Raw genomic sequence first — 21,565 nt, 5'->3', positions numbered from 1 at the left:
AACCTCGGGCTTCTTCTCATCAGATCAGTTTCATTGTCCGGTGCCGCGGCAGGTGAGCACTGGACTATACATGAAGGCGTGCCTAATTAAGGCGACAGTGAATGTCTTTGTTGTGGTAGCTTCATCATCCGACATCCGGATGCGGCATGATTGACGCGATTTCATTGTAAAGGTTTGTCCCGATGTTGTCTTTGCTCAAACAGCCTTGGCACCTATCATACAGCATATCTCAGACACAAACATGCTTGATGACATTAACCACTCCATAAGAAAATCAACAGTCTGCTGCATTCTTCGCCCACCTCCATAGATGTGGCGCGGGCTAATCGCAAGGCCATATATCTCCCAACAGCGCCATCAACAGTCTGATCACCAATATTGAACAAGATGCCGCCAGCAGTCAGCAAAGAAGCCGGTCAGCCCGGGTACCTCATCGACCGTAGATATAGGGACCGCGACCCCGATTATATGAGAAAGCTCCACCTCTATCGTCAGCGCAATGCAACCTCCCTCGTCTACTACCGCCTTGGAAAACAAAGGCTGTGGGAAGAGGAGTGCGATAAACCTGAGCTATGGAGAAACTACGACCTTCCCCTGCCGGGCAAGGCTCCCGGCCACGAAAATGACAAGCACAAAAACTCAATGATAAACATTCAGAGCCTTCCCAAGTTTGACCTGGGAAACAAAGGTGTGTCTAATTTACCCGAGGAGATCCAGAAGGAACTCGAAAACATTCCCTTGTACATCGTCTCGCCACAGGCGCAAATTGGCTTCAAAAAGTTCCTTGGATTTGGTGGGAACGGGCTCGCTGCCATGTACACGATCCAGGACTTGAAGGGCCGGACCAGAGACGTGGTCTTCAAGTACGCGTTGAATGCTATATCGGGCAACGAGCTGGAAAATGAGAAGCAGATGCACCGATATCTGGCACGGGCACGACATATCACACAAAGGGTTTACTTGCGCCCTCCGGAAAGAAAGAAAAACACGGCACCATTATCAGGTGTTGATCCGCGGGTCGTGGCTGGAGGACTCGTATCAAAGGCTGGAGGACTCGTGTCGAAAGCTGGACCATCGAGAAGGACCATCACACCGACACCTGCCCCACCACCGGCGCCGCCCCCGGACGATGATCCGGATGGCAGCACCGATACAGACGATGGCACGGGGGCTAAAGGCTATCCTGTACAGGCCTTTCATCACTGGAACTATCCTCAGGACAGGACGGTCGAGAGGAGCAACATTGGGAAAGTGGACGACAATGGTCCGACTCTTATCCTGGAAATGATGCGGAGGGGCGGTCTCGAAAGCTGGATTGGCCGGATAAGCCTGCTCGGACAAGCGTTACCAGAAAAGGTACTATGGCTGATATTCGACTGCTTGTTGAAGGCCGCTCTCGCTCTGGCCTACCCTCCACGGTTCCAAGAGGAGCTATATAATAGCACTCATCGCCACCTGGGAAAGTATCCCATCAACGAAATCCTCCCCCCAAGCGAGTACGAAATGAGCCCAGACTTGGTTCATTTCGACCTCGATGCGACAAATCTGTTTGTTGGCGACTTTGCGGACAATGACTCGGATATCACTCACACGATGGTGCCCATCATAAAGCTCGCAGATTTTGGAATGACAACTTTCATGAGGAATGCAATGCGGAACGATCCCAAGCTGATGCACATATCCCGGCCAAGAGGTAAATATTGGTTGGGATGGCTGTTGCCAGAGCAGTTTACCGACGAGTGGGACTACATCACGGGATTCCTACCCGCTGAAGAAACAGACCCGGAAAAGAAGTCTAGTATTGCCGGCAAATACTCGTACAAAACCAACCTCTATCATGTTGGACTGGTTATGTGGGGGCTGATAACACTTCGCAAACTGCCCTTTTCTCCAGTACCATATGAGTGCTTTGAGAAGGAGGTCACCGATCCGGATACTGGCAACCCTGTTTTGGACCCCAAAACCGGTCAACCCAAAATGAGGAAGCTCTGGGGCTATGGTGGTTATCTCCAAGGCAAAATGTGGGACGGGATCTATGACCGTGAGCTGCTCGACCTCGTTGTCGCCTGCATGCTAGAAGAGCCAGAACAACGACCAGCATTTCACGAGTTAAAACAAGCGATTGATCGTGAGGTGAAGTCGGAATGGGAATGGCAGAGGAACGCCGATGTGCGTAAGTGGTGCGAGCAGTTCTTTAACGAGCCAGCTGGCGAAACGCCCGTTGTCCCCATTGTCCCGGTTGCAAACCCGGCACCGGTTCCAGTACCTTCAGAACCTGAACCAGCAGCCGAATCGGCTCAGCAACCGCAACAGCCTCCTCCTCCACCACCACCACCACCACCAACACCTACTGCTCCTCCTGCTCCTCCGCCACCTCCGCCTGCTCCCAACCTGACAACCCCCCAAGCACCCCAACAACCCCAACAACCCCCCGCCAGCACACCCACCCGCCGCCCCGGGCGCCAAACAACCAGACTCGTCCGCCGCCACAACCCCATAGACCCAACCCAACCACGCGCCAAACTCCTCCGCCGCAAACCCGAAACCCAAGGCGAATCCTGCCGTACCCCCCAAGCCCACATCCCCGCGCCCCCCCTCCCTTCAACAAATCCAAACCTCCCCTCCCCAGCCCCCCAGCAACCACCCCCCTCCTACATCGCCGCCGCCGCCGCAGCAGCAGCAGCAGCAGCCGGCGACGACGCCCCCCCTCCCCCCCCAGTCTTCCACTTCCAAAGCAACATCCTCCCCCCAGGAGCAGTCCTCGCCCCCCCTGCCCCTCCCCCATCCACCCCTTCCCGCCCAGGCCCTACCGACGACTATATCACCAAAGTCCTCACCCCAAAAGTAGCAGGCCTCCACCTCACCCCTGTCCCCCCCTCCACCCCTGCCCCGTTGCAGCCAGCAGCAAGGAGAACTGCCCGGCGGGTCCTCACACCGGTTGGTCCCAGACAGAGACAGAGGTACGAGCTTGTAGTTCCACCTCAGCAAGCATTATACACCCCCGACCAGGACAGTTTGGATGGGTTGAGGACGGTAATGAGTAAGATGAGGCTGGGGACTCCGGAGAAAAAGTCTACGAAGAACAAACAGCCGGTGGATTGGTTCAAGGATGGGGGAAAGGGACCGCCGCTGGGGCCGTCGGTGCAGGCTCGGTGGGCTGCGCCTGGGGGGGTGCGGAGGCGGTGGGAGAGGGAGGGGGCGGTGGTTGTTATTGATGAGAGTGAGAGGAGGGGTGGTGGTGGTGGTGTTGGTCGGTCTCCGCCTCCTGGTGGTGGTGTTGCTGGTGGTGCGCAGTCTGGTGTTGTTGCTGCGATGGCTGATGCGGTTGTTGGTCGTCCGCGGGTGAGGAGGCCGGCGATTATCGCGAGGATCAGGAGGAGAGGGTCTAGTAGTGGTGGTGGTGCTGATGATGCTGGGCGTACTGGTGGTGTGATGTGATTGTGGAGTCAAGAAGAGCGAGGCAATATGATATGTTGGTAGGCGAAGATGTTGGGTGATATATGGAAAAGAGACTTTGCTAGGTTGGCTTGTTTTGCTGAGAATAGATCATGGATTTTGCTGTCGGATCTGTGAAAGTCTTGGCGTGAAAAGGGGGTGCCAAGAACTCAGGGCTCGAAAGCCGCATGCTGATGTTGTCGACCTTGTGCTATTTTCTAATGATGTTGCTCCACAAACAACACTGAAAATCCAGTATGTGAAACAAATTATGGTAGTGGTATGCAAATCGATCTACTTCCAACTACGGTATGTCCATCCAGTCCAAGTACTTGCTCTCTGTGTTTATCTACTTATTTTGTGCCGTTTTCCTTCCTTCTTTTCCAGCCCTTTTCCAAGCCAAGTCCAGCCCCGTGATGTTTTTCCATAGCCTCAGGCCATGCCATGTTCTTGCGCGTCCCATTTCCCATCGATCAACCACGGCAAGTATCGCATGCTCACCACTTGAGCGTTCTCGGCGGTAGCACCCGGGTGCAGTCGGTCAGGTTGTTGATGTTGAAAACACCGAGAAGACTAAGCCGGAGGTACGCGCGGGCGTATTCCTATTGCACACTACTGTTAGCGGGATTTCACAACAAGGCTGAGGACAAGGCTTACATGTGCCCAAAGAGCCTGGCCACCAGGTCCGGCAAAAGCCTTGAAAGCCGGGAACAGGAGGGGGTGCTCAGCCAAGACGACATCGCTGGGGAGGCGGAAGACATCAGGAGGGGAGCGGGCAGCCAGAGTCTGGCGGTAGAACAGCACATCGCAAACACCTGGGGTGCTGTCCTGGGGGGCGCCAGCACGCGCAGGATTGAAGAAACGTTGGCGGCTGGTGGAGTGAGCACCGAGCAGGGCGGCAAGGCTGAGCGGTTGGATAGTCTTGGCACGGAACATGGCGATGACCTTGTCGGGAGGGTCGAAAGGGCTGGGGAGAAGTCCGTCTGGAGCAGGCTTGAAGTTGTCTCGGCGGCCAACAAAGGAGCGGATGCGGGGGCCACTGTTGAGATGGCAGAGTCAGCAACCTGTAAGACGGAGTAGAGAACGAGGCAAAAGATGTAATTGACTTACAGAGGGCAAACAACAGTAGCGACATTGGCGCCCATCTGGATCAAATCGGCCATGCTAACACCGAAATGGCTCCAGCGATCGTACCAAAACTTGTACTGTTGAACAATCTCTTGAAGCCCCTTGTTTGGTCGGCGAAGCATCTCCTCGGGTGCATGGACGATGGACCCGTCAGCACCCCCGAAATCGCCCGTAGTCTTGGACCACGCGCCGGCATCGTGAAAACCGGTACGGATGGCACCTCGGGCGGCATCTGTACATTGCCCATCAGTGCCACGGAAGAGTTGTGACATTTCTTTGGCAATGTACCACCAGACGCAGCAAGTGTCTCGAGCACAAGCTGCCGAACGCAAGGGAGGTACGTATTGGTAATGCTCATTCGATTGAGCATCAAAGCCATCGACCAGAATTGATCTGATCAAGTGAGAAACGGGGCTCATCTGGCGAGGTTGAAGCCATTGAAGGTCACCGATGAGCTCTTGTGGCCTCCGGTCTGCCTCGTGGAGGACTTCCAGAACAGACGAGTTCATCATCCCCGGATCGGCTTGCACCGCCGCTGAGAGCATGGTTATGCCACCGGCCAAGGCCGTAGCGATAGAAGAGGCCTTCATGGTGGCTGGCTGGAGACGAGAGAGTGTCTTTCTGTACCAAGGGCAGACGCAACTGAAAAAAAAGGGGGGGGGCGGACCTGTAAGACTGAAACGAGTGACAGCTGTGGGTGTATGGCGAAGAAACCGAATATCGAGACTCTTCAGCCTTGGACCCTGCCGACGTAGATATATCCCAAACTCATCAAGGGGTATCGGCTGTGTCATGGCCACCGTTCACAGCGCTTGGGATCGTAACCATGTGCTAGTCTGGCCGGTAGTGTTCGACGCCTTGCTCTAGATCACTAATAACTTGGCCATTCCATGCTGGTATCTTCCCAGCAGGTGTAGGTGTGCCAGTCATTGCTTCGACCTGTGTGTTGTTCCATTCCTTTTCTCTGGTGACGATTCGTGGACGGTTATCGTGCAGTTTTGGCCGGCTAGATCACAGGCTAACTCGGGGTTGGTTCGGTGGGTGGAAGAAAAGGAGGGCGGAATGGTCGCCGGCGTCTGCGCCGAGTCCGGATCGACATTTCCGCCCTCTTGGAATCTCCAAACTTCAGTTGAGATCTAAGTCCGAAACTCTGGTTGGTGTTGCGGCAAGGCGTCATAGGTGAGGCCGGAGACGTCGCTCAACCATGGGTCATGGACAGTAGCCGGTGGACGAAGGTCAATAGTGGAGTCGAGCCACGGGAATGTGCTTGGTTGCCTGGTCTGTTCAGCGAAGCATGTTGACTCCTAAAGCAGATAAAGTTTTCATCTTGGACAGACTTGCGAGGTCGGATCTTCGAAAGGTGAGGCAAAACTACCCCGTACCTTAGGCTCATTGTAAGTAACGATGGTGGAAGCATTGCGTGATTGTTTCTTCTATTCCTTACCTTTTGTCACCTATGCCTTATTTTGAGGACGGCAGTACCAAAGATGGGGGGCGTCAAAGGTGGTGATTGTTGTTCTACTTAGGCATTCGCAGGTTCTATTAATTAGTCCTGATGCTTGATGAATTCGTCGTGGGGGATTGCCTCTGTAGGGTTCCGGCTGGTGTACCTTAGTATCTGCAACGATTCAGAGGCAAAAAGCAGTCAATGGCTTTAGCGTCCGGACCTGCAGTCGGCATGATGTCAGCATTCTTGCTGCTAACTGCAATCTCCAATACTCCGCCAACATTCTGTTCCAGGATCACAATTCGAGTATTCCAGGAACCCTTGACTTTCAATGTTCGAGCTATGTTGCGAGGAAAACAACAGCTGTTACAAACTACCAACGCGACCACATGACGATGGATACCTGTTCACTGGTCTCGGTGTTTACACCCTGGGTCAGGCATCAAAGTAATCATGGCTGGGTGGGACAGCAGATTGATCCTTACCATTCATTGATAGCCACAGTTTCACAAGGCATCCTGGCGAATACATCACTGTTGCAACAGAGCACTGAAAAAAAAAACATTGTCTTCAGCCGCCTGTATTTCATGCAGCTCTCGGGCAGACTGTCGTGTAATCTGTTTATTGATGCCTATTCTGGAAGTCCACCCGCCTCAAAAAATGTCTTTGACGCCCAAATCATTGTTGTGCCACGCCGACGGGAGAAGCCTTGGCGTTGTTCCGGACCACTTCCACAGCTGCCAACCTCTGTTATGTCTTTGTTATTCGGCTCCCGACCTGTGTGTTCCAGAACTCTGAGGCCGGACTGGAGGATGTTGCCGTAGTATATCGCACGTCGTGTCCATGTCAGGCATCATCCACCGACCTCAAGACTCGTTGCGTGTCCAGTAGTGGACATTGGTGATGATGCTAGCATTGGCAGGTTTCCAGCTAGCGTTTGCGCTTCTTGGGACAGCGCTAACCTTGCCCACCATCGAAGCCAAAAAGGGACTGTTATCGTTCCCTGTTTTGCAAAAAAGGAGTCAGTCTGTGAATCTTAGGAAACGAGACAATGTGGTGGCCTTGGGCAATGTCTCGACGTTGACATACCTCATTCGACGTGGGCCCTCTCCCTCGTACATCCCGTAATACCCACAAGCTGACACACCCATACCAGTTGAAATTGGCACTCCTCCACAACCAGTTGAGGTTGTGCTTGACACCGGATCTTTTGAGCTCTGGGTAGACCCAACGTGCGCAACGGCCGCTACCCAGGGCCAAGAGGAGAAATGCAACGCCTCTGGAAGATATGTACCAGGCCAGTCCTCCACCTACGTCGACAAGGGCGCTAAACAGCATATTGGGTACGGAAAGGGCGGTGCCGAGCTCAACTATGCGGCTGACAGTATCCTAGTGCCCGGAAGTAGTCAGTGCATTTTCACTCGCCCTTGAAACTTTGGTACATTGGTGATCCCTTACTGACTGTGTCTGCAGATTCTCAGCCACTACGAAATGTCGTGTTTGGTGTCGGAGTGAACACGACCGAGCTTGCTTGGGGTGTTGGCGGCATCGGACACGGCAATGGTTTCAACCTCCACTACAACAACCTGATCGACGAGCTCCATGCCCAAGGAATAACACAGTCCAAGGCCTTTAGCATAGCTCTTGGAGGCCAGTACTCGGAGACCGGAGGGACTATCATCTTCGGGGGAGTTGACACAAAGAAGTTCGGCGGAAAGTTGCACAAGTTCGACAATATGCCTCCACAAATCGAAGGGAGCAAGGAAGGCCCATGGCGGTACTGGGTGCAAATGAAGTCAGTCGGAATAACAACCCCAACCAAAGTTGTCGCGACTTACGAGTATTCGACGATGCCCGCTCTTCTCGACACCGGATCAACATGGAGCTACCTGCCCCAGCACATCTTCGATAGCCTGCAAGACGACTTTAACGCCACTCTTTCTGAGGATGGTAGCCTTGAAGTGCCATGCTCCATCGTTGACCAGCCCGGCACTGTCGACTTCACATTCGGGGACCTGACCATTCAAGTGCCATATTCGGAGTTCATCTCCCAGCTGGAACCAGGATATTGTGCGTTGGGTGTCCTGCCGAGGAAGGGGTCGTATGATCGAGCGGTCCTGGGAGACTCGTTTCTGCGATCAGCCTATGGTCAGTCGAAATCATTGCAGTTGTTTAGCCGTGGCATCAAGTACGTGCTTACACCATGATAGTCATTTTTGATCAAACCAACCAGCATCTGTATATGGCGAGCTACCACGACTGCGGCACAAACGAGCAAATACTGTCAGGAGAGGTTGGAGCGGCCCTCAATCTGACCGGACAGTGTCACTCCGGTCACCATCTATTTGCATCTATCCCAATGTGCTGGATCATTGTGCCAGCTGCCTTTGTTTTGTGGGTGCTTGCGTTGTTTTTGTAGCGTGGAGGCAGTTGAATGGTGAGTGCAACACCGCGGACTGTGCCAGCATCAGATCGTATGTACAAAACTCGAGCAGAATAACCAGCATGTACATAGCTCTCCCAAAGGGAACGAGCACGAGTTAGCCCTGGATCCACTTGTACATGTCCAAGTGCTTTCATTCTGCCGAGATCCCCAGTTCTCACATATTGAGAGGTCCTGGAAGCAATGATATTTCGGTCATTCGTCACTGGTTGTTTCATACTACGAGGCAGGCATGCCTCAGAATGATCAGGTGCCCAGTAAGCTTCGTCATCAACAACCTGGAAGCTACACAGTTGCCTCAATCGATCTCCAGTCTTCTTCTGCCGTAGCACACCCTCCCACTCAAGAGTATCTAGAGCGGCCGCTATCGGCTGGGTAGAGCTGGTGAACGGGCCTCGGTCATCAGTAATCGCCGCGGCATGCTCGAGATCATTCCATCTCGGACGAGGATACCCGTGGACCCCTGTAGGTGAGCGAGCTTGTCTCTGAAATTCCGGCATTACCTTGCAGGAGGAAAGGGCATTGGTGAGGCATAGTCGCTTTGACACAACATCAATTGGAACATTCAATATCGTAAGATAAACCCTACCTCTGTTCATCATTTTCAACTCTCCAAACTTTCCAGCAGACGTCAATGATTGTCACACATCTTTTTGTTGGCCAGCTTTCATTGATGTTAGAAGCAACCCAACAGACAGTCAACGGGCGCAGACCTAAGCACATGGCGGAACAAGTGATCTGACAACACTGTAAAAGCATGGGTGCAAACACACTTCACAAAGTGGAACAAGTGTGTGCTGAGAAACTTTCATCCTCATGGTGAACAACCGAACCGATCCGTCAGCCTCAAGCACTGGAATTTAAAAATAATGCATCTGGGTTGGTGATCCCTTGTGGGAAGAAGAGACACCAGAATCAACAGGCTTTGCTGATACTCTTCCATGAAAGAGGGAAGAGACCACCAAGCAAAAAGGAAAAAGAAAAGAAGAAGATGTTTCCATTGTGTTTTTCCAGATCAGTCTATAGAGGGATCCTCAAGGGAAGGGCTGAGCCAGTTCTCGTAAATGAAATTTTGATGTCTGTATTGTGGTTTTCAGCTCAGCCATGGAGAAGCAGGCTGAACTGTTTTTTGCAATGCAATTTCTTGCACATGAAAATTGGAGTGAACTCTCGAAGACTAGAGAGCCACGCTGAGGAAAAAGAAGAAAGGAAAGGAGGGAGAGTTGGGAGGGGAGGGGAGGTTTTATAGGTGGTCTGGGGAGCGGTCAATGCACGCTTGACGATGTGGGAGGGAATGCAAATCTGGGGGTGTGGTCAGGCAACGATGCGATGGGTGGGGATTTGGGCTGAGGAAAGCGGAGAAGATGGGGTGTCTGGAGGCTTCCGTTGGCTAGGGGGGAAGGAGGGAGACGGGGAGGATGATGTCGTCGTGGCCGTTGCCTTGTATGTGAGTAGTTGACTGGGGGGAAGGCGGGTCCTCTGCTGCCTCGCTGCCTCGATGAGAGACCTTGATGGACGACCTTGATGGCCAACAGAAGAGCGAGAGGCTGGAGGGCCTGTGACATTGTCGCTGCCTTGCCTTAGGGCTATGATGCCGTTCTGTGGGGAGGTTGTGTGGAATATATGCTAGTGAAAATTCCTGTCCTGTGGGACACTTTATTCTCCATCTACTTCAGCTGCAATCCATCCATCATCACCTTTTGCTCATCATCTATGCCTCAAGATCTGTAAACAGAGACCGATTGCGAGTCCGCTTCAACACTACGACAGATTCCCCACAATAGTCAACGCTAATATGTCCCTGGATCCTCGCCTCGGCCTCGGCCTCAACCGTCAGCGCACCGGAGCTGCCACTGATTCTCATCACCAACCCTGATGGGACGTCAGTGAAGCCCAAGAGGTCGTTCACATCATCATGGAACGTGTTACCTCGAAGATTGGGGACGCCTTTGTGGAGTTTAGCAGCATTCATGCTGCCACTCGCACCATCGAACGCCGCTACGAGGCGATTCGTAAGCATCGTCAACCTCGCTTGGGCGACCGCCCTATCGAGATGACGATGTCCAGTCAGAAGCAGTGAGACATGAAGGAGGCCCATCAGTGACGTCTGATTCAACACTGGCTACCTTCAAAGATTTTTCGGTGGCAACGCCCTATTTCAACTCAAAGGACTGTCCTCAGCGACCTTTCGAGTCGATGATCTCCACGCTCAAGAAGCTTCCGTGGCACCCTCTATTCGCCAGTTCTTACTCACCAAGTGCTGGTGATGAGAATCCGTGGCAAGAATGTGGGTAAGTTCTGTTTCTCCAAAAAGGCCACTAGTTTTGTCAGACGTTAACACCTTTCTAGGAAGAGTTGAACTCCCACGACAACTCGGGCACTTATGCTAGCCCGCGCAGCCTGGGATCAACCTTGTCTCAAAGCATGGCAGGGCCGGGGTGGTGAATTCAGATAGGATTGGAGACCTGCAGGCGCCGATGTTGGATTATTGAGGAATGTATGGCAAGACTGAGCATATAGAAGAAGGATTGTTGGAGTACCTTGTTTAGATATTACTGTTGGGATTCGGGTCATAATGTATTATCATGTATCTTGTTGTCTATCTACTTGCTCTTCCATCATCCAATGACCTTTTGCGACTCTACTCCCTTGCCTCTACGTTGCTTTTGAGACGCCATGTTCTCATGTTTTGTGTCTCCATCCATTTATAACAGAGGACTCGGAAATTAGATATTTAGGCCACTGGAAATTGCCCCCCCTTCTAACAAAGACCTTTGTTGTCCAAAGTTGGGACGAAAGTATTGGTGATAACCTCAATCTCAAGATCAAAGCCAAGAGTTGTAAACCCCTGAATTGCTGATGGCCAGCGCACGGACCAGTTCCCCTTAAGATATCACGACTACGATTATGAATACAACTTGTAGATCGGAGAAAGGTGTACTGCAGTGGGGGTCGTGACTGGACTGTTCGACACTAATGATACACACTTCAGGGCCCTGAAACCAAATAAAGCACTCCACGACACTTTTCACTGTCACGCCAAGAAAGTCCCTTGGCTGGCGTCTTTTGTCCTCGTTATTCTTTTCCTCCGTCTTTACTATGGGAACCCATTATTATCACCAGCTTCAAAAACAAACATATATGTACCAATCTCACCTCGAATCGCCCTACTATCATCGCCCTCCGCCTAGTCAAGTTAACATAGCCCCCATCCTCAACCCAACGTCTCAACAACCGTGGCTGCCAACGGCCTCCTCGTCCCAGGACCGGTATAAAAATGTCGTCCATGGGTATACCAAAACCCAACAGAAAACATCAGAACAAACACAAACACGACAATAGCATAGTTCATCTGTTTCAGAAGTCAGCATCTCTTCCACTTCCCAGCCCGGGAAAGCAGACAGAAAAACTCACATTCTCCGCCGCAACCGGCAACCTGGTAGGAAAAAAGAAAATAACTGCCATGAGCGTGTTCCACCCCACAGCAACCACATTCATCACAGAGCTCCACCTCCCCAGATTCCACGGCCCTTTTTCAAATCTCCCGTACAGCATCTTGCAGACGATGGGGACCAGATAAGAGATATTCAAGGCAACAGTGCAGACGTTGAACACGGCACTGATTGCCGTGTCGGACATTAACCCGAGGAGATTAACAATAATCTCGAGGGCGGCATATAACCACACCGCGGCAATGGGTGTCTGGGAGCGCTTGGAAACCCGACGCCAGTGGTGGGAAAAGGGGAGTAGGTCGTCGCGGGCAAAGGCGAAGATGGTGCGGGAGCCAGCTTGGATGCCTGGGATGGCGACTAGGTTCATTACTGCGAAGCCGCAGAGGGTGAACAGTATTGCTGTGGTGCGGCCCATGGCATTGAAGAAGAGTTGGGCTACCTGTTGGGTTAAGAAGGGTTAGAGGTTGTATAGGATTAGTCAAGGGGAGTGGGGGTTTACTGGTTGGCCGCTGGGGCTTTGGACTAGTTCGAGGGGGTCGCCCATGCAGATCACTAGTACGAGGTTGAAGAGGAAGCCGATGATGTACGTGAAGGTTGTGGCGTTGGCGATTGCTTTGGGGACTATGCGGGCGGGGTCTTTGGCTTCTTCGGCTATGCTGTGGGAGGCTTGTCAGCGACGTCCTCTGTGTGAGAGAACATGTGGGCATACCGGGCTGTGCTATCAGCGCTTGTCATGATCCAGGCTGGTGCCAGACAGCCAAAGAGAAAGGCAAAGCCAGGGGGATTCCAGCCGGATGAGGACTGGAAGTCAGTGAAGGCATATGCAATGCTATGCTTTTCCTTTGTCTGAACGAGCAGGCACACGCAGGCGCCAACCAGAACACTGATGTGGAATACGACATAGCCACTGGTCAATCGTGTCAGCCATAGTGTTGGCAGTGTGTTGATCGAGGCATGAATGACGGTCAAGATGGCCATACAAGCCACAACATGGTTGTTGGTCGGCATGTAAGAGAAGTTGGAGGTGATGGAAACAGCTGCGAGCAGCATCTGACTGGATGCATATTCGGTGGCGGCACTGCCGGTGACGGTTCCAACAAGATTGATGTAGCCTGCTTTCGTATTAGCACAGTGCATTCCCTGGCCAAGAAAGAGTACGAACCCGAAATCCAGCACAAGATAGGCACTTGCTCCTCTGGCGCAAGAAACTTCAGAGTGAAGTACATAGCCCCTGAACTTGGATATGCTGACGATAGCTCAGCCAGACTAAGTGCCAATGCCCAAGCCCCGGCACCCCCTATGACCCAACTCCACATGATGGCGGCAGCTCCACCGGCTTGTAGTCCGTATATCCAAGTGGACATGAGGGAGCCGTAGACGCCAGATATGCTCATGGCAAAGCTGAAGCTGGACCAGGTGGAGAACTCTCGTTTGAAGACCTGAGAACAGTCAGCTTTTTTGTTGTATCGTCAACAGACCAGGGCTCTTGCTTACCGGTGTGTACCCCATGGCTTCCAGCTTCCTGTCGGCCTCATCCATCGTGACATCGTCACTCGAGGACGTCAAAGGCGACACATTTTCTCGAACAACGACCGTAGACCCCTGAAGTGCATTGGTGTGGCCGGACTTCTCTGCACTCTTGGAAGCCATTGTTCTGGTTTGGAACAAGCTCCCTCACCAGACTTCAAAATCCAGAATGTTCCTCAAGAAAGGGAGCACCACGGTCTTGTCCGACAATGTTTCCAGCACGCCCGTTTTGTAATCCATCCGATCTGTCCTCGTCCTTTCAAGTGGCACCAAAGCAGCTTCCCCGGTCCCAGCGTGCGTTGTCAAGCCGAAGGGCATCGATCCGTCACCAGGTGTGTCACGTCGATTCTCAATCTCTGTACTTGAACGTCCACCGGGGAACGACGCGATTGGTAGTCAACCTCTCATGACGTTAGGCTAGGTCGCAGCCACATCTGCTGGTATGCATAATCCGGCTGTGGTCGGTCGGCCCTGCACCTCCTCCATCCGATGTCTGAGTGGTCACTGCAACAGCCGTTTCTGCAGTATGTACAAAGCTGCCAAAATCGGCACAGTGGTTGGGCATTCTGAGGAGGGGCTGGCATACACCGGTCTGGCTCCAGGTCTGGATCTCGTTGAAGTGGGTGCCGCTTGCTCGATGCTCGATGCAGGACCTGCGCACCTTGGCTGCGGGATACCAATACAGGCATGATAGGAGGAACAGTGACTGTCTCGATATTGTAATGTCAACTATTGGTCCTTCAAAGTTGAAAGGATCATTGACCGGGGAAAGTTGCTTCTCTTGGGAGGCATCGGATATTGACCGCATATGTCGGCTTTTGAATTGGGTTAGCTCTTCCTCCAAACCCAAAGGTTCTCGGCCCGCACACAGCAGCGCTCTGCATGCATACGGTCGATAACAATAGTAGATGTCGAACATTAAGAAACTTCGAACGAGGATAGACACTCGAAGGCTTCCCGGCCTCTTCATATTCTTCAAATGTGTTACAAAGAACAGCAGGGACTTCTCAGTAACAGAACCTGAGGTACAACAAGGTAACGCACCGGGATCTCTACCCGACAAGTGGAGGATCATCACAAATCCTCCGAGTATTCTAGAACCTTGGGATTGCCCTAGTGTTTGTGGATGGTTTCTTGAGTGGCATCGGCCAGTCGCGGGGCCCGGTGTTATCTGCTGCCAAGTTAAGCCATGGGTGGCACGCCAATACGGTTCGCCATCTATGTGGACGGCGACTGTCGACGTCTCAAGTGCCGACCAAACGTAGTATTCGGGAAGCCTACATTAGACAGGCCGATCGCTAACAGACTAGCCTGCTTGACGGGTCCTGACAGGTCACAGGTGGGGATGGAGAGGGGGGTTATCCTCGTGACAGCAACCGGTGCCGGGCACCCCCTGTTCCGCCTTTTGACACTGCATAGAAAGCTTGAGCCCAGGAGAGAGAGACAGGGAGAGCAAAATTTGATTATGTGTGGTCAAGCCTCTAGCCTCGACCATGTCGACCACATCTAATATACAGACTCCAGAGCTGGCCAAAAGGAACATCCACCACATCCGACAAAGCCTTGGCGTGCATGTACCTGGGTTACACTATGACGCCTAGCAGGGCTGGCTCCTCAAAGACGGGTGACGATGTTTGGGGAAATATCGGTTCCTTGGCGTTTGGCAAAGTAAAAGACGACAGTATCGACTCGAGAAGAGGTATTCGATATGTTGAGACATTGCAAAGAATCTACCTAACAACCAAAGTAAGGAGCTGTCAGAAAGGTCCCAAAAGCACGTCCAAGGCACAGAAAACGGACCGAAAGAATAGGATACAAACGTACTTGGACTTGGTGTCAAATACAGCATCGAAAGGGAAAAGTTCTCGACTCGTGGTTGTACCACAAGGATGTGCATAAGATTTGTCGAAACATTGCAAAAAGTCTAACGAAGCCAGTAAACTGCTGTCAGTAACGTCCCAGTACCCGAGGCGGATTGTCAGAGCACCTAGGCTCTTCACTTACTTGGACATGATAGTGCTGAAGTATCAAAATGAACGGGTAAGTAATCTAACCCGACAGTGTTGGCCAAAGGGCATGCCTGTCAGGTACAGAAGATATGGCTGAAACCACGAGGTAAGGTCCATGTGAGCAACTCTTAACTACTTCGCGTCGCTTGTCTTCGACTCGGTGCCCTTCGACTCACTCGCCTGATCTTCTGGGACCCTCCTCTTGGGGGTAGGAGGCAAGGGACGATTAGGAGGCGGTCCGGGGCAAGGTGGAAGGCGATAGGGAAGTTGATACGGCAGAGGGCCCAAATTGGGGATGAGCCTTTCCGGCGGGGTGTCCGGCCGAGGTAGACCATAACAAGGACGAGAAAGTCCGTAGTGGGGGGTACGCCTCGGCGAAGGAGGCAACGGTGGGAGAGGAGTCTTCGGGCCAGGGGGTGATTTGGGAGGGGGGGGTGGTGGGCCAGGGAGGAAGAGAGGGCGGTGTAACGGGGCGCGAAGGGACCGGAGGGTGATTCTTAGGTTCCATTGTGTCAGTTTGTAATGGATGCGAGTGTATGGGTGCGGAGGAGATGCTGAGTGTGTGATTGAGCTGGTGTTGGAGTTTCTCTGTAGATTCCAGGTTGGGGTTGAGCTTGAAAACCTTGGGGCAGAATGTCAACCACTTTTTGCACCTGCCGATTTGTTTCTGTACGAGATGGAAAGCACTTTCCCGACCAATCGCTCAACCAAGCCATCAAATCCATCACTTTATTCCAACTATGATGTAGGGCCTGCTTCAGCAGAAAATCGTACGCAATAATTCTGGCATTTTGAAATTCATAACACAATCAAATACCTAGAGTTCTACATCCTCGATATCAGTGAGAGAAGGCACTTGACTCTGGGCTTCCACCCTATTTCGACCGCTGAATCTGAATACCAGGCTGGTAGGCTCCAGTACAGAATTATCAGCGACCACCACTCGCCCATTCCCTTGCACCACCCTTATCGGCTTGTCTTCCACTCGCCAGCATCCTTTACCCCCTTGGCGACAGTAGCAGCTCCCCCTTCGACACCAGTCCCAATGTTGGCAATGCCATCCCCAAGAGGTCTCCCGAGCCCACCTGTGGCCCCTGTCACCGTCTCCCCAATGCCACGAGACGCTGCACCTACAACGCCTCCAACCGTGTTTGTCAAGCCGCCGACTGTGTTCCCGAGTGTGGAGGTGACGACCTTTCCGGCACCAGTGACGCCTGAGCTCTTGTTCTTGTCTTCGAGCATTGTGAGAGTGTTGGTTCAAGAATGGACAGAAAGATGTTGCAATTCTCCAACTGGAGTATGTTGGGTTGAGGCTTTTGTATGGATTTGGAGTTGGAATTTGATGGACATGGGCTTCAGTGTTTCTCCCCTGGCGAGCCACCGCTTTATATCTCCAAATCTCTCCTGGTTATTTGACTTACCGCTCTCGCCGCCCACAGACCAAACCGTTGCTGCACCCTTGCCTTGGCTTCGACGCCGCCCCGCACTACGTCATATTCTCCGACCCATGAACACAACCGCCGTCTGTCCCACCCACCCTGACACCCGCACAGCCACAGGAAACCGGCCTACCATAGGTCAATAACAAGCTCCATCCTCGAGGCCAAAGTTTAGTCGACCGCCGTGTTCCCAAGAGTGACGTTGTTGTCGGCCAAGGGTTGGAGGGTTTTCAGTTCAGAAGACAGACTCTCCACATGTATACCCCCTGAAGTTAGGACAGGGACTCCTTGCTTCGATTTCTCCTGATGGCAGAGCCAGCCCATCGATATCATTCATACCCACCCAGTCTTCTTGACACTTGTCTATCGCCCTGTTCTCGTCCCCGGTCCAGCACTCTACCATCAACCGATTCAACCCCGTCAGTCATCCTATGCCACAAGAAGGACGCGCCGGCCAACACAGAGACCGCACCGGCTGTTGAGCCTAGAATATGCCACGCCAGAACAGCTCTATGGCATATAGCTCACTCACTGTGCTCAGCTTCTTCGGTCATGCTGGGCTCATGGCGGCATGACATGGGGTAAGGTTAGGGTACGACGGTGACGATGACTTGACTGGATTACTTTCAAAGTGCATACAGTGGTTGGATGCATTATCAAGTCAACGCAACAGTAATGATAAATTTTTCCGACAGGTTTGAAGTTCATATTTAACTACTCATGTCATAGGCATTCGGCCGGGACAGCTACAGTCTATATCTCGACATTTTGATTTCCCCGTTTGAAAACGCCAAGCTATTGTCTGGCCCTGCGAACTCATACGCCGCACGACTGTAACCACCGTACCCTCCACTCCATCACTACATATCGTCTTTTTCTCTAAGGGCCTTCTGTTATTCTCTGTTGTTCAATAGATGTATCTGTCTTGTCCGAGTGTGGACAAAACCTGTCTTTGTATCTTCAGTGTCTTCAGGTACCAACTTGATCCGAACTCACAGGGTACCTTAACCGAGATTCACGCATTTCTTCCCATTCAGCTAAAACTTGTTCTGTTAATGTACATTACCCGTCAAAGAATCCTGAACACCCTCCAGGACATGATCCAATATCTAATCCCCGTTGGAAATCATTAAAGATTGCTGATGCCTCCGTTTCTTCCCCCTCCCCCCTGAACCTCAAAAGTCTCCTCTATCCCCTGGACTCCCGTAAACCAGCAGACACGGTCCTTAGTCCAATGCTCCTGTCGTGGCCGAAGCCTGGTCTCATGCAACGAAAAGTCGTCAACAGTGCCAATGCGCAGGATGCTCACTCCAGGAAAGCGCTCGCCAACACGGTACATGAGCGTACCGCAGTTCTCGCAGAAGTAGTTGGTCATCGCCTTGCCCGAAGCGATCGTCTGAGACTGGCTAAACGTCTTGAGACGGTCCTTCCCGCGCGCGTACTCAAAGTGGGAGTTCTTGACGGTGAAGTTGCTGGCGAACATGGACGCGGTGATCTTGCGGCAGTCGGCGCAGTTGCAGACAAAGGTGTTGACGACGCCGTCGAGGGACTGTTTGTGGGATCATACACGTCGGCTTTGATTTTCCGGCTGGGCTAGAGTGTTGGACTCACTACAATGAGCTGCACCGTGCCACAGTAGCAGGTGGCTGTCGCCTTGCCGTCCTTGGACCAACCGTCCCCGGCGAGGCCGGCAAGCGGGAGGTAGGGCTTCGATTTGTCAGCGGTACCAGAGGCCATCTTGTTGTGTGTCGCTGGATCTGTATATGTGGATTTTTATTTTGCGAATGCCGGTGTGGTGTCGGCAAGACGAAAACAAACGTAAATTGAGTAGCCCAGAGTGATTCAAGCGTAGGGTAGAGATAGAATGAGGAGGAGGAAAGACGCACACTGTCGAGCGGCTTTATTGCACCTACTTATACGTACGGTTTGGAAACAATAGAAAGGGGATATGGGACTTAAAGTATTTCCCTTCCCATGTTCCAGTCTTGGATGTTGGAGACACAATCGCAATGTTGTCCTCGCTGAAGGGGACAACTTTGACCCCTCGCTGAGTAATGAAGGTTGGTTTGTATGACCAAACCGGCCTGGAGGGGATAGCCTTGACCCCGCGCTCAGCACAGGTTAGTCATCCACCGGTTTGATGGCGGCTTCACAAGCTAACAGCGTCATGAAGGTGTCACAGCATGACAACGACGAATTCCTAAGATGCTCTTTTCTCTTGCTTTCCCTGTATAGATACAACAGACGCTATGTACATGAATTATGATACACCACCATGACAATCTTCTGCCCTTGGGCTCCTTGGGCTTCTCGTCGATAACCTGAGCACGAGACTGCTTCACCGACTTTTGTCTCTTCTCGTCGGCCTTCTCGGTGGCATTCAGGTTGGTGCCCTGCTTGATGCTGGCCAGTTACCCAGCAAACTCCCTGTTGTCAACCTCGTCATCGGGGCTGCTTGTAGGCCCTGAGCTTGGGTGTGGACGCCTCTCGATAGACAGAAAGGTCATGACACTGGAGTAAAGACCGATGTGGACTCATAACATTGAGCAAGACTGATGTGGACTCAGGCTCGGGATCCGTTGCTGCCACTGGGACCATCCCCTCCGGAGGTCAACCCTGTCTGAAGATCAGTTAGACAGGTGGGACAATAGAGTGGAAGCTGAGGATTCGATCGTACCTTGGCAATGCGAACTCAGTGTGAGCTCTGGGGATGAAATCGGGCTGGGCTGGGGACAAAATCAAGCTGGTACATGTGTCCCCGTTGTCGACACAGCCCATGCTTTAACCACCACTTGAACCACCACCTGAATCATTAGCGACAAACAAGCCACGGTTTAAGTACAGGGCAACCTACAGACTCAAGCCAAAGGCGAGACACCAATGAACTTTAGCTGGAATGATGGAGTGATGGGGTGACGGAATGACATGGTGGAATCGCTGCCAAGTGGAATGTGGATGATGAGGAGGTGGGTGGTGAGAGGCGAAATCGAGGCAGAAGACTGAAAGGTGGAAGAATTTCGAATGCGTCCCAGTCCACAAAACAGTGCAGGGACTGTTGCCTGCGAGGACCTTCATTACCTAAGACAAGGCTCAGGTCTGGTACCAAGGTACTTCCACCACTTGTCGACCTACGCTGCGGACTCCCCAAGGACGAGGTGCTCAGGAAGGTCCTCCCTCGTACCCTCCTTTCCCCTTCCAGCTGCTTTGGCCCTGGAGGGAACATGTGTGGTATCCGCCCCCTTGGTTGCAGCCCGCCTCGCCTGTGGTGTCCGTTGACAGCATACGTACCTCAGGTTGGTCATGCCTGAATATCATACGCCAGATCAATGCCATATGATTTCATGTGAATGTGAGGAATCTCAAACTATGGGTCCCTTGATGTATCCAAGTGAACAGCTGTTGGAGGATCTATCGGTACCTCTGTAACAGCTGCAGCATCTGTCCGTTTGTCAGGCCTTGCCACTTGGCTGAACTGCAGCATCTGCAACTGGGCTTCCGCCAGTCGTCTCGCCTTCCGTGTCTTTCCAATATCCCTGTACATTTTGACAACGCCCGCTGCTGCCAGGACCACAAAGGTGGCATGCAGAATTCTATTTCAACTGTCAGCAATTCCATATCGTTGAATCAAACGCATTTGCAACTCACGAATAGACTACCATGAATATCATTGCATTTCTCATGTCCAAAACCCAAGCTTGGTGGCGGCGGTCAGGCCCGTTGAAGTTCCACTTCGGCCTATCGTCCACCATATTCAAGATCGAGAAACAAAAGACACCCGTTCCTGTTAGAGCAACGTCGAATCCAACAGCAACGGGATTAATAGCCCGTCTCCGATCGAACCAAAGCAACGACACAAATTCGTATGCATCGACCAAAATACCAACACCAAGCTTGCCTCGGCATGTTAGTGTCTCCTTCAGACATCTGTCTCAATGACCATTTCCAACCAGAGCAGAACTTACCGGGAAGAACGACGGAAAGAGGAAATCGACCCTCGCAGTTTCTTCCCGTCTCCAGTGATCATACAGCCACGCGATAAAAGCAATCAATCCCACCTCATAGAGACACGTCGCGAACCTCAGGGCAACTTGGAGGAAGTTGAAAGACACGCCCAGAGCACCGATAGCCCGTACCCTTGGCCGTCGCGAACGCCTTCCCTCCTCATCGACCATCATACCACCAAACCTGCCTAGATATCTGACGAAATGTTTGAAGAAAGCGGGGCCAGCAAAATAGACTTGAGTAATTGGCAGAAAACAGATGCCAGCAACTGGCAGTTGAAGAGAGGAAAGGGGAGAGGTTTTGTTTCTCGCTGGCTTGGAGTCTGGGAGATGCTATGTCATGGGATAGGTCCGGCAAAGGCGGATTTCAGTACGTCGGGTTCATGATGGGCAGTGCGGTGCTCTGGCGAGGGGATATGGGGCGCAGCACCAACTTGTCACTGGTCACCCGTGACCTCACTGATCTGTTGGCGCCAGGCTTCCATAAGTGGCTTGGCATCAAAGGATTCGGCCTTGAAACCCGCCAGGCCCCGGATTGGAGTATGACACATAGCCAGCGCATGATGCTTGTTGGCTCGGAATAATATTTCAGTGATAGAAGACCGATGGAGGCCTGATATTCCATGCCTTAGATGACAAGCTTTTTTCTTACCTCAGGAGATGTGGATGGAGTTCAAGAATCAA

General features: G+C 52.3%; 7 protein-coding genes across 7 annotated transcripts; 2 read left to right on the top strand and 5 right to left on the bottom strand.

The window, feature by feature from the left end:
* Positions 1 to 387: 387 nt before the first annotated feature.
* Positions 388 to 3,438, top strand: QC762_105980 (uncharacterized protein; the record flags this gene model as incomplete). The annotated part of the gene is made up of 1 exon (XM_062884989.1): positions 388 to 3,438. One exon carries the CDS (start codon positions 388 to 390, stop codon positions 3,436 to 3,438), a length of 3,051 nt encoding a protein of 1,016 aa, XP_062747916.1.
* On the bottom strand, positions 3,102 to 6,334 carry QC762_105970 (uncharacterized protein). Its single transcript, XM_062884988.1, is given in 5 exon segments — positions 3,102 to 3,679; positions 3,695 to 4,037; positions 4,093 to 4,474; positions 4,546 to 5,945; positions 6,008 to 6,334. 3 exon segments carry the CDS (start codon positions 5,355 to 5,357, stop codon positions 3,933 to 3,935), a joined length of 1,299 nt encoding a protein of 432 aa, XP_062747915.1. The 5' UTR covers positions 5,358 to 5,945; positions 6,008 to 6,334; the 3' UTR covers positions 3,102 to 3,679; positions 3,695 to 3,932.
* A 258-nt stretch (positions 6,335 to 6,592) lies between these two features.
* QC762_105960 (uncharacterized protein) lies at positions 6,593 to 8,556 on the top strand. The gene is made up of 4 exons (XM_062884987.1): positions 6,593 to 7,109; positions 7,167 to 7,415; positions 7,484 to 8,158; positions 8,221 to 8,556. Exons 1-4 carry the CDS (start codon positions 6,914 to 6,916, stop codon positions 8,427 to 8,429), a joined length of 1,329 nt encoding a protein of 442 aa, XP_062747914.1. The 5' UTR covers positions 6,593 to 6,913; the 3' UTR covers positions 8,430 to 8,556.
* Positions 8,557 to 11,528: 2,972 nt separating this feature from the next.
* Positions 11,529 to 14,703, bottom strand: TPO5_2 (polyamine transporter tpo5; the record flags this gene model as incomplete). The annotated part of the gene is made up of 7 exons (XM_062884986.1): positions 13,400 to 14,703; positions 13,068 to 13,344; positions 12,615 to 13,017; positions 12,405 to 12,561; positions 11,868 to 12,344; positions 11,780 to 11,805; positions 11,529 to 11,550 (listed from the first exon to the last, which is right to left on the bottom strand). The coding sequence occupies exons 1-7, from the start codon at positions 13,553 to 13,555 to the stop codon at positions 11,529 to 11,531; spliced, it is 1,518 nt and encodes a 505-aa protein (XP_062747913.1). The 5' UTR covers positions 13,556 to 14,703.
* Positions 14,704 to 16,407: 1,704 nt separating this feature from the next.
* On the bottom strand, positions 16,408 to 16,683 carry QC762_105940 (uncharacterized protein; the record flags this gene model as incomplete). Its single annotated transcript, XM_062884985.1, has 1 exon — positions 16,408 to 16,683. One exon carries the CDS (start codon positions 16,681 to 16,683, stop codon positions 16,408 to 16,410), a length of 276 nt encoding a protein of 91 aa, XP_062747912.1.
* Positions 16,684 to 17,573: 890 nt separating this feature from the next.
* On the bottom strand, positions 17,574 to 18,933 carry QC762_105930 (uncharacterized protein). Its single transcript, XM_062884984.1, has 2 exons — positions 18,492 to 18,933; positions 17,574 to 18,429 (listed from the first exon to the last, which is right to left on the bottom strand). Exons 1-2 carry the CDS (start codon positions 18,615 to 18,617, stop codon positions 18,010 to 18,012), a joined length of 546 nt encoding a protein of 181 aa, XP_062747911.1. The 5' UTR covers positions 18,618 to 18,933; the 3' UTR covers positions 17,574 to 18,009.
* A 146-nt stretch (positions 18,934 to 19,079) lies between these two features.
* QC762_105927 (uncharacterized protein) lies at positions 19,080 to 21,280 on the bottom strand. The gene is made up of 4 exons (XM_062884983.1): positions 20,843 to 21,280; positions 20,526 to 20,770; positions 19,558 to 20,470; positions 19,080 to 19,500 (listed from the first exon to the last, which is right to left on the bottom strand). Exons 1-3 carry the CDS (start codon positions 21,053 to 21,055, stop codon positions 20,245 to 20,247), a joined length of 684 nt encoding a protein of 227 aa, XP_062747910.1. The 5' UTR covers positions 21,056 to 21,280; the 3' UTR covers positions 19,080 to 19,500; positions 19,558 to 20,244.
* Between the last annotated feature and the right edge of the window lie 285 nt (positions 21,281 to 21,565).

The sequence above is a fragment of the Podospora pseudocomata genome (assembly GCF_035222375.1).
Source record: "Podospora pseudocomata strain CBS 415.72m chromosome 1 map unlocalized CBS415.72m_1, whole genome shotgun sequence".
Lineage (NCBI taxonomy): Eukaryota > Fungi > Ascomycota > Sordariomycetes > Sordariales > Podosporaceae > Podospora > Podospora pseudocomata.
The sequence above is the reverse complement of the archived record's forward strand: the minus strand, read 5'-3'. Positions and strand labels throughout refer to the sequence as shown.

Coding starts and splice junctions, on each gene's coding strand:
- QC762_105970 (XM_062884988.1), bottom strand. CDS start 5,357: ATGACACAGCCGATACCCCTTGATGAGTTTGGGATATATCTACGTCGG. Junction 4,475..4,545: donor GCTACTGTTGTTTGCCCTCT/GTAAGTCAATTA, acceptor CCATCTCAACAG/TGGCCCCCGCATCCGCTCCT. Junction 4,038..4,092: donor GCCAGGCTCTTTGGGCACAT/GTAAGCCTTGTC, acceptor AGTGTGCAATAG/GAATACGCCCGCGCGTACCT.
- QC762_105960 (XM_062884987.1), top strand. CDS start 6,914: ATGATGCTAGCATTGGCAGGTTTCCAGCTAGCGTTTGCGCTTCTTGGG. Junction 7,110..7,166: donor GTTGACATACCTCATTCGAC/GTGGGCCCTCTC, acceptor CACCCATACCAG/TTGAAATTGGCACTCCTCCA. Junction 8,159..8,220: donor GTTTCTGCGATCAGCCTATG/GTCAGTCGAAAT, acceptor ACACCATGATAG/TCATTTTTGATCAAACCAAC.
- QC762_105930 (XM_062884984.1), bottom strand. CDS start 18,617: ATGGCCTCTGGTACCGCTGACAAATCGAAGCCCTACCTCCCGCTTGCC. Junction 18,430..18,491: donor GCACGGTGCAGCTCATTGTA/GTGAGTCCAACA, acceptor TCCCACAAACAG/TCCCTCGACGGCGTCGTCAA.
- QC762_105927 (XM_062884983.1), bottom strand. CDS start 21,055: ATGATGGTCGATGAGGAGGGAAGGCGTTCGCGACGGCCAAGGGTACGG. Junction 20,771..20,842: donor TCTTTCCGTCGTTCTTCCCG/GTAAGTTCTGCT, acceptor TGCCGAGGCAAG/CTTGGTGTTGGTATTTTGGT. Junction 20,471..20,525: donor ATATTCATGGTAGTCTATTC/GTGAGTTGCAAA, acceptor CAGTTGAAATAG/AATTCTGCATGCCACCTTTG.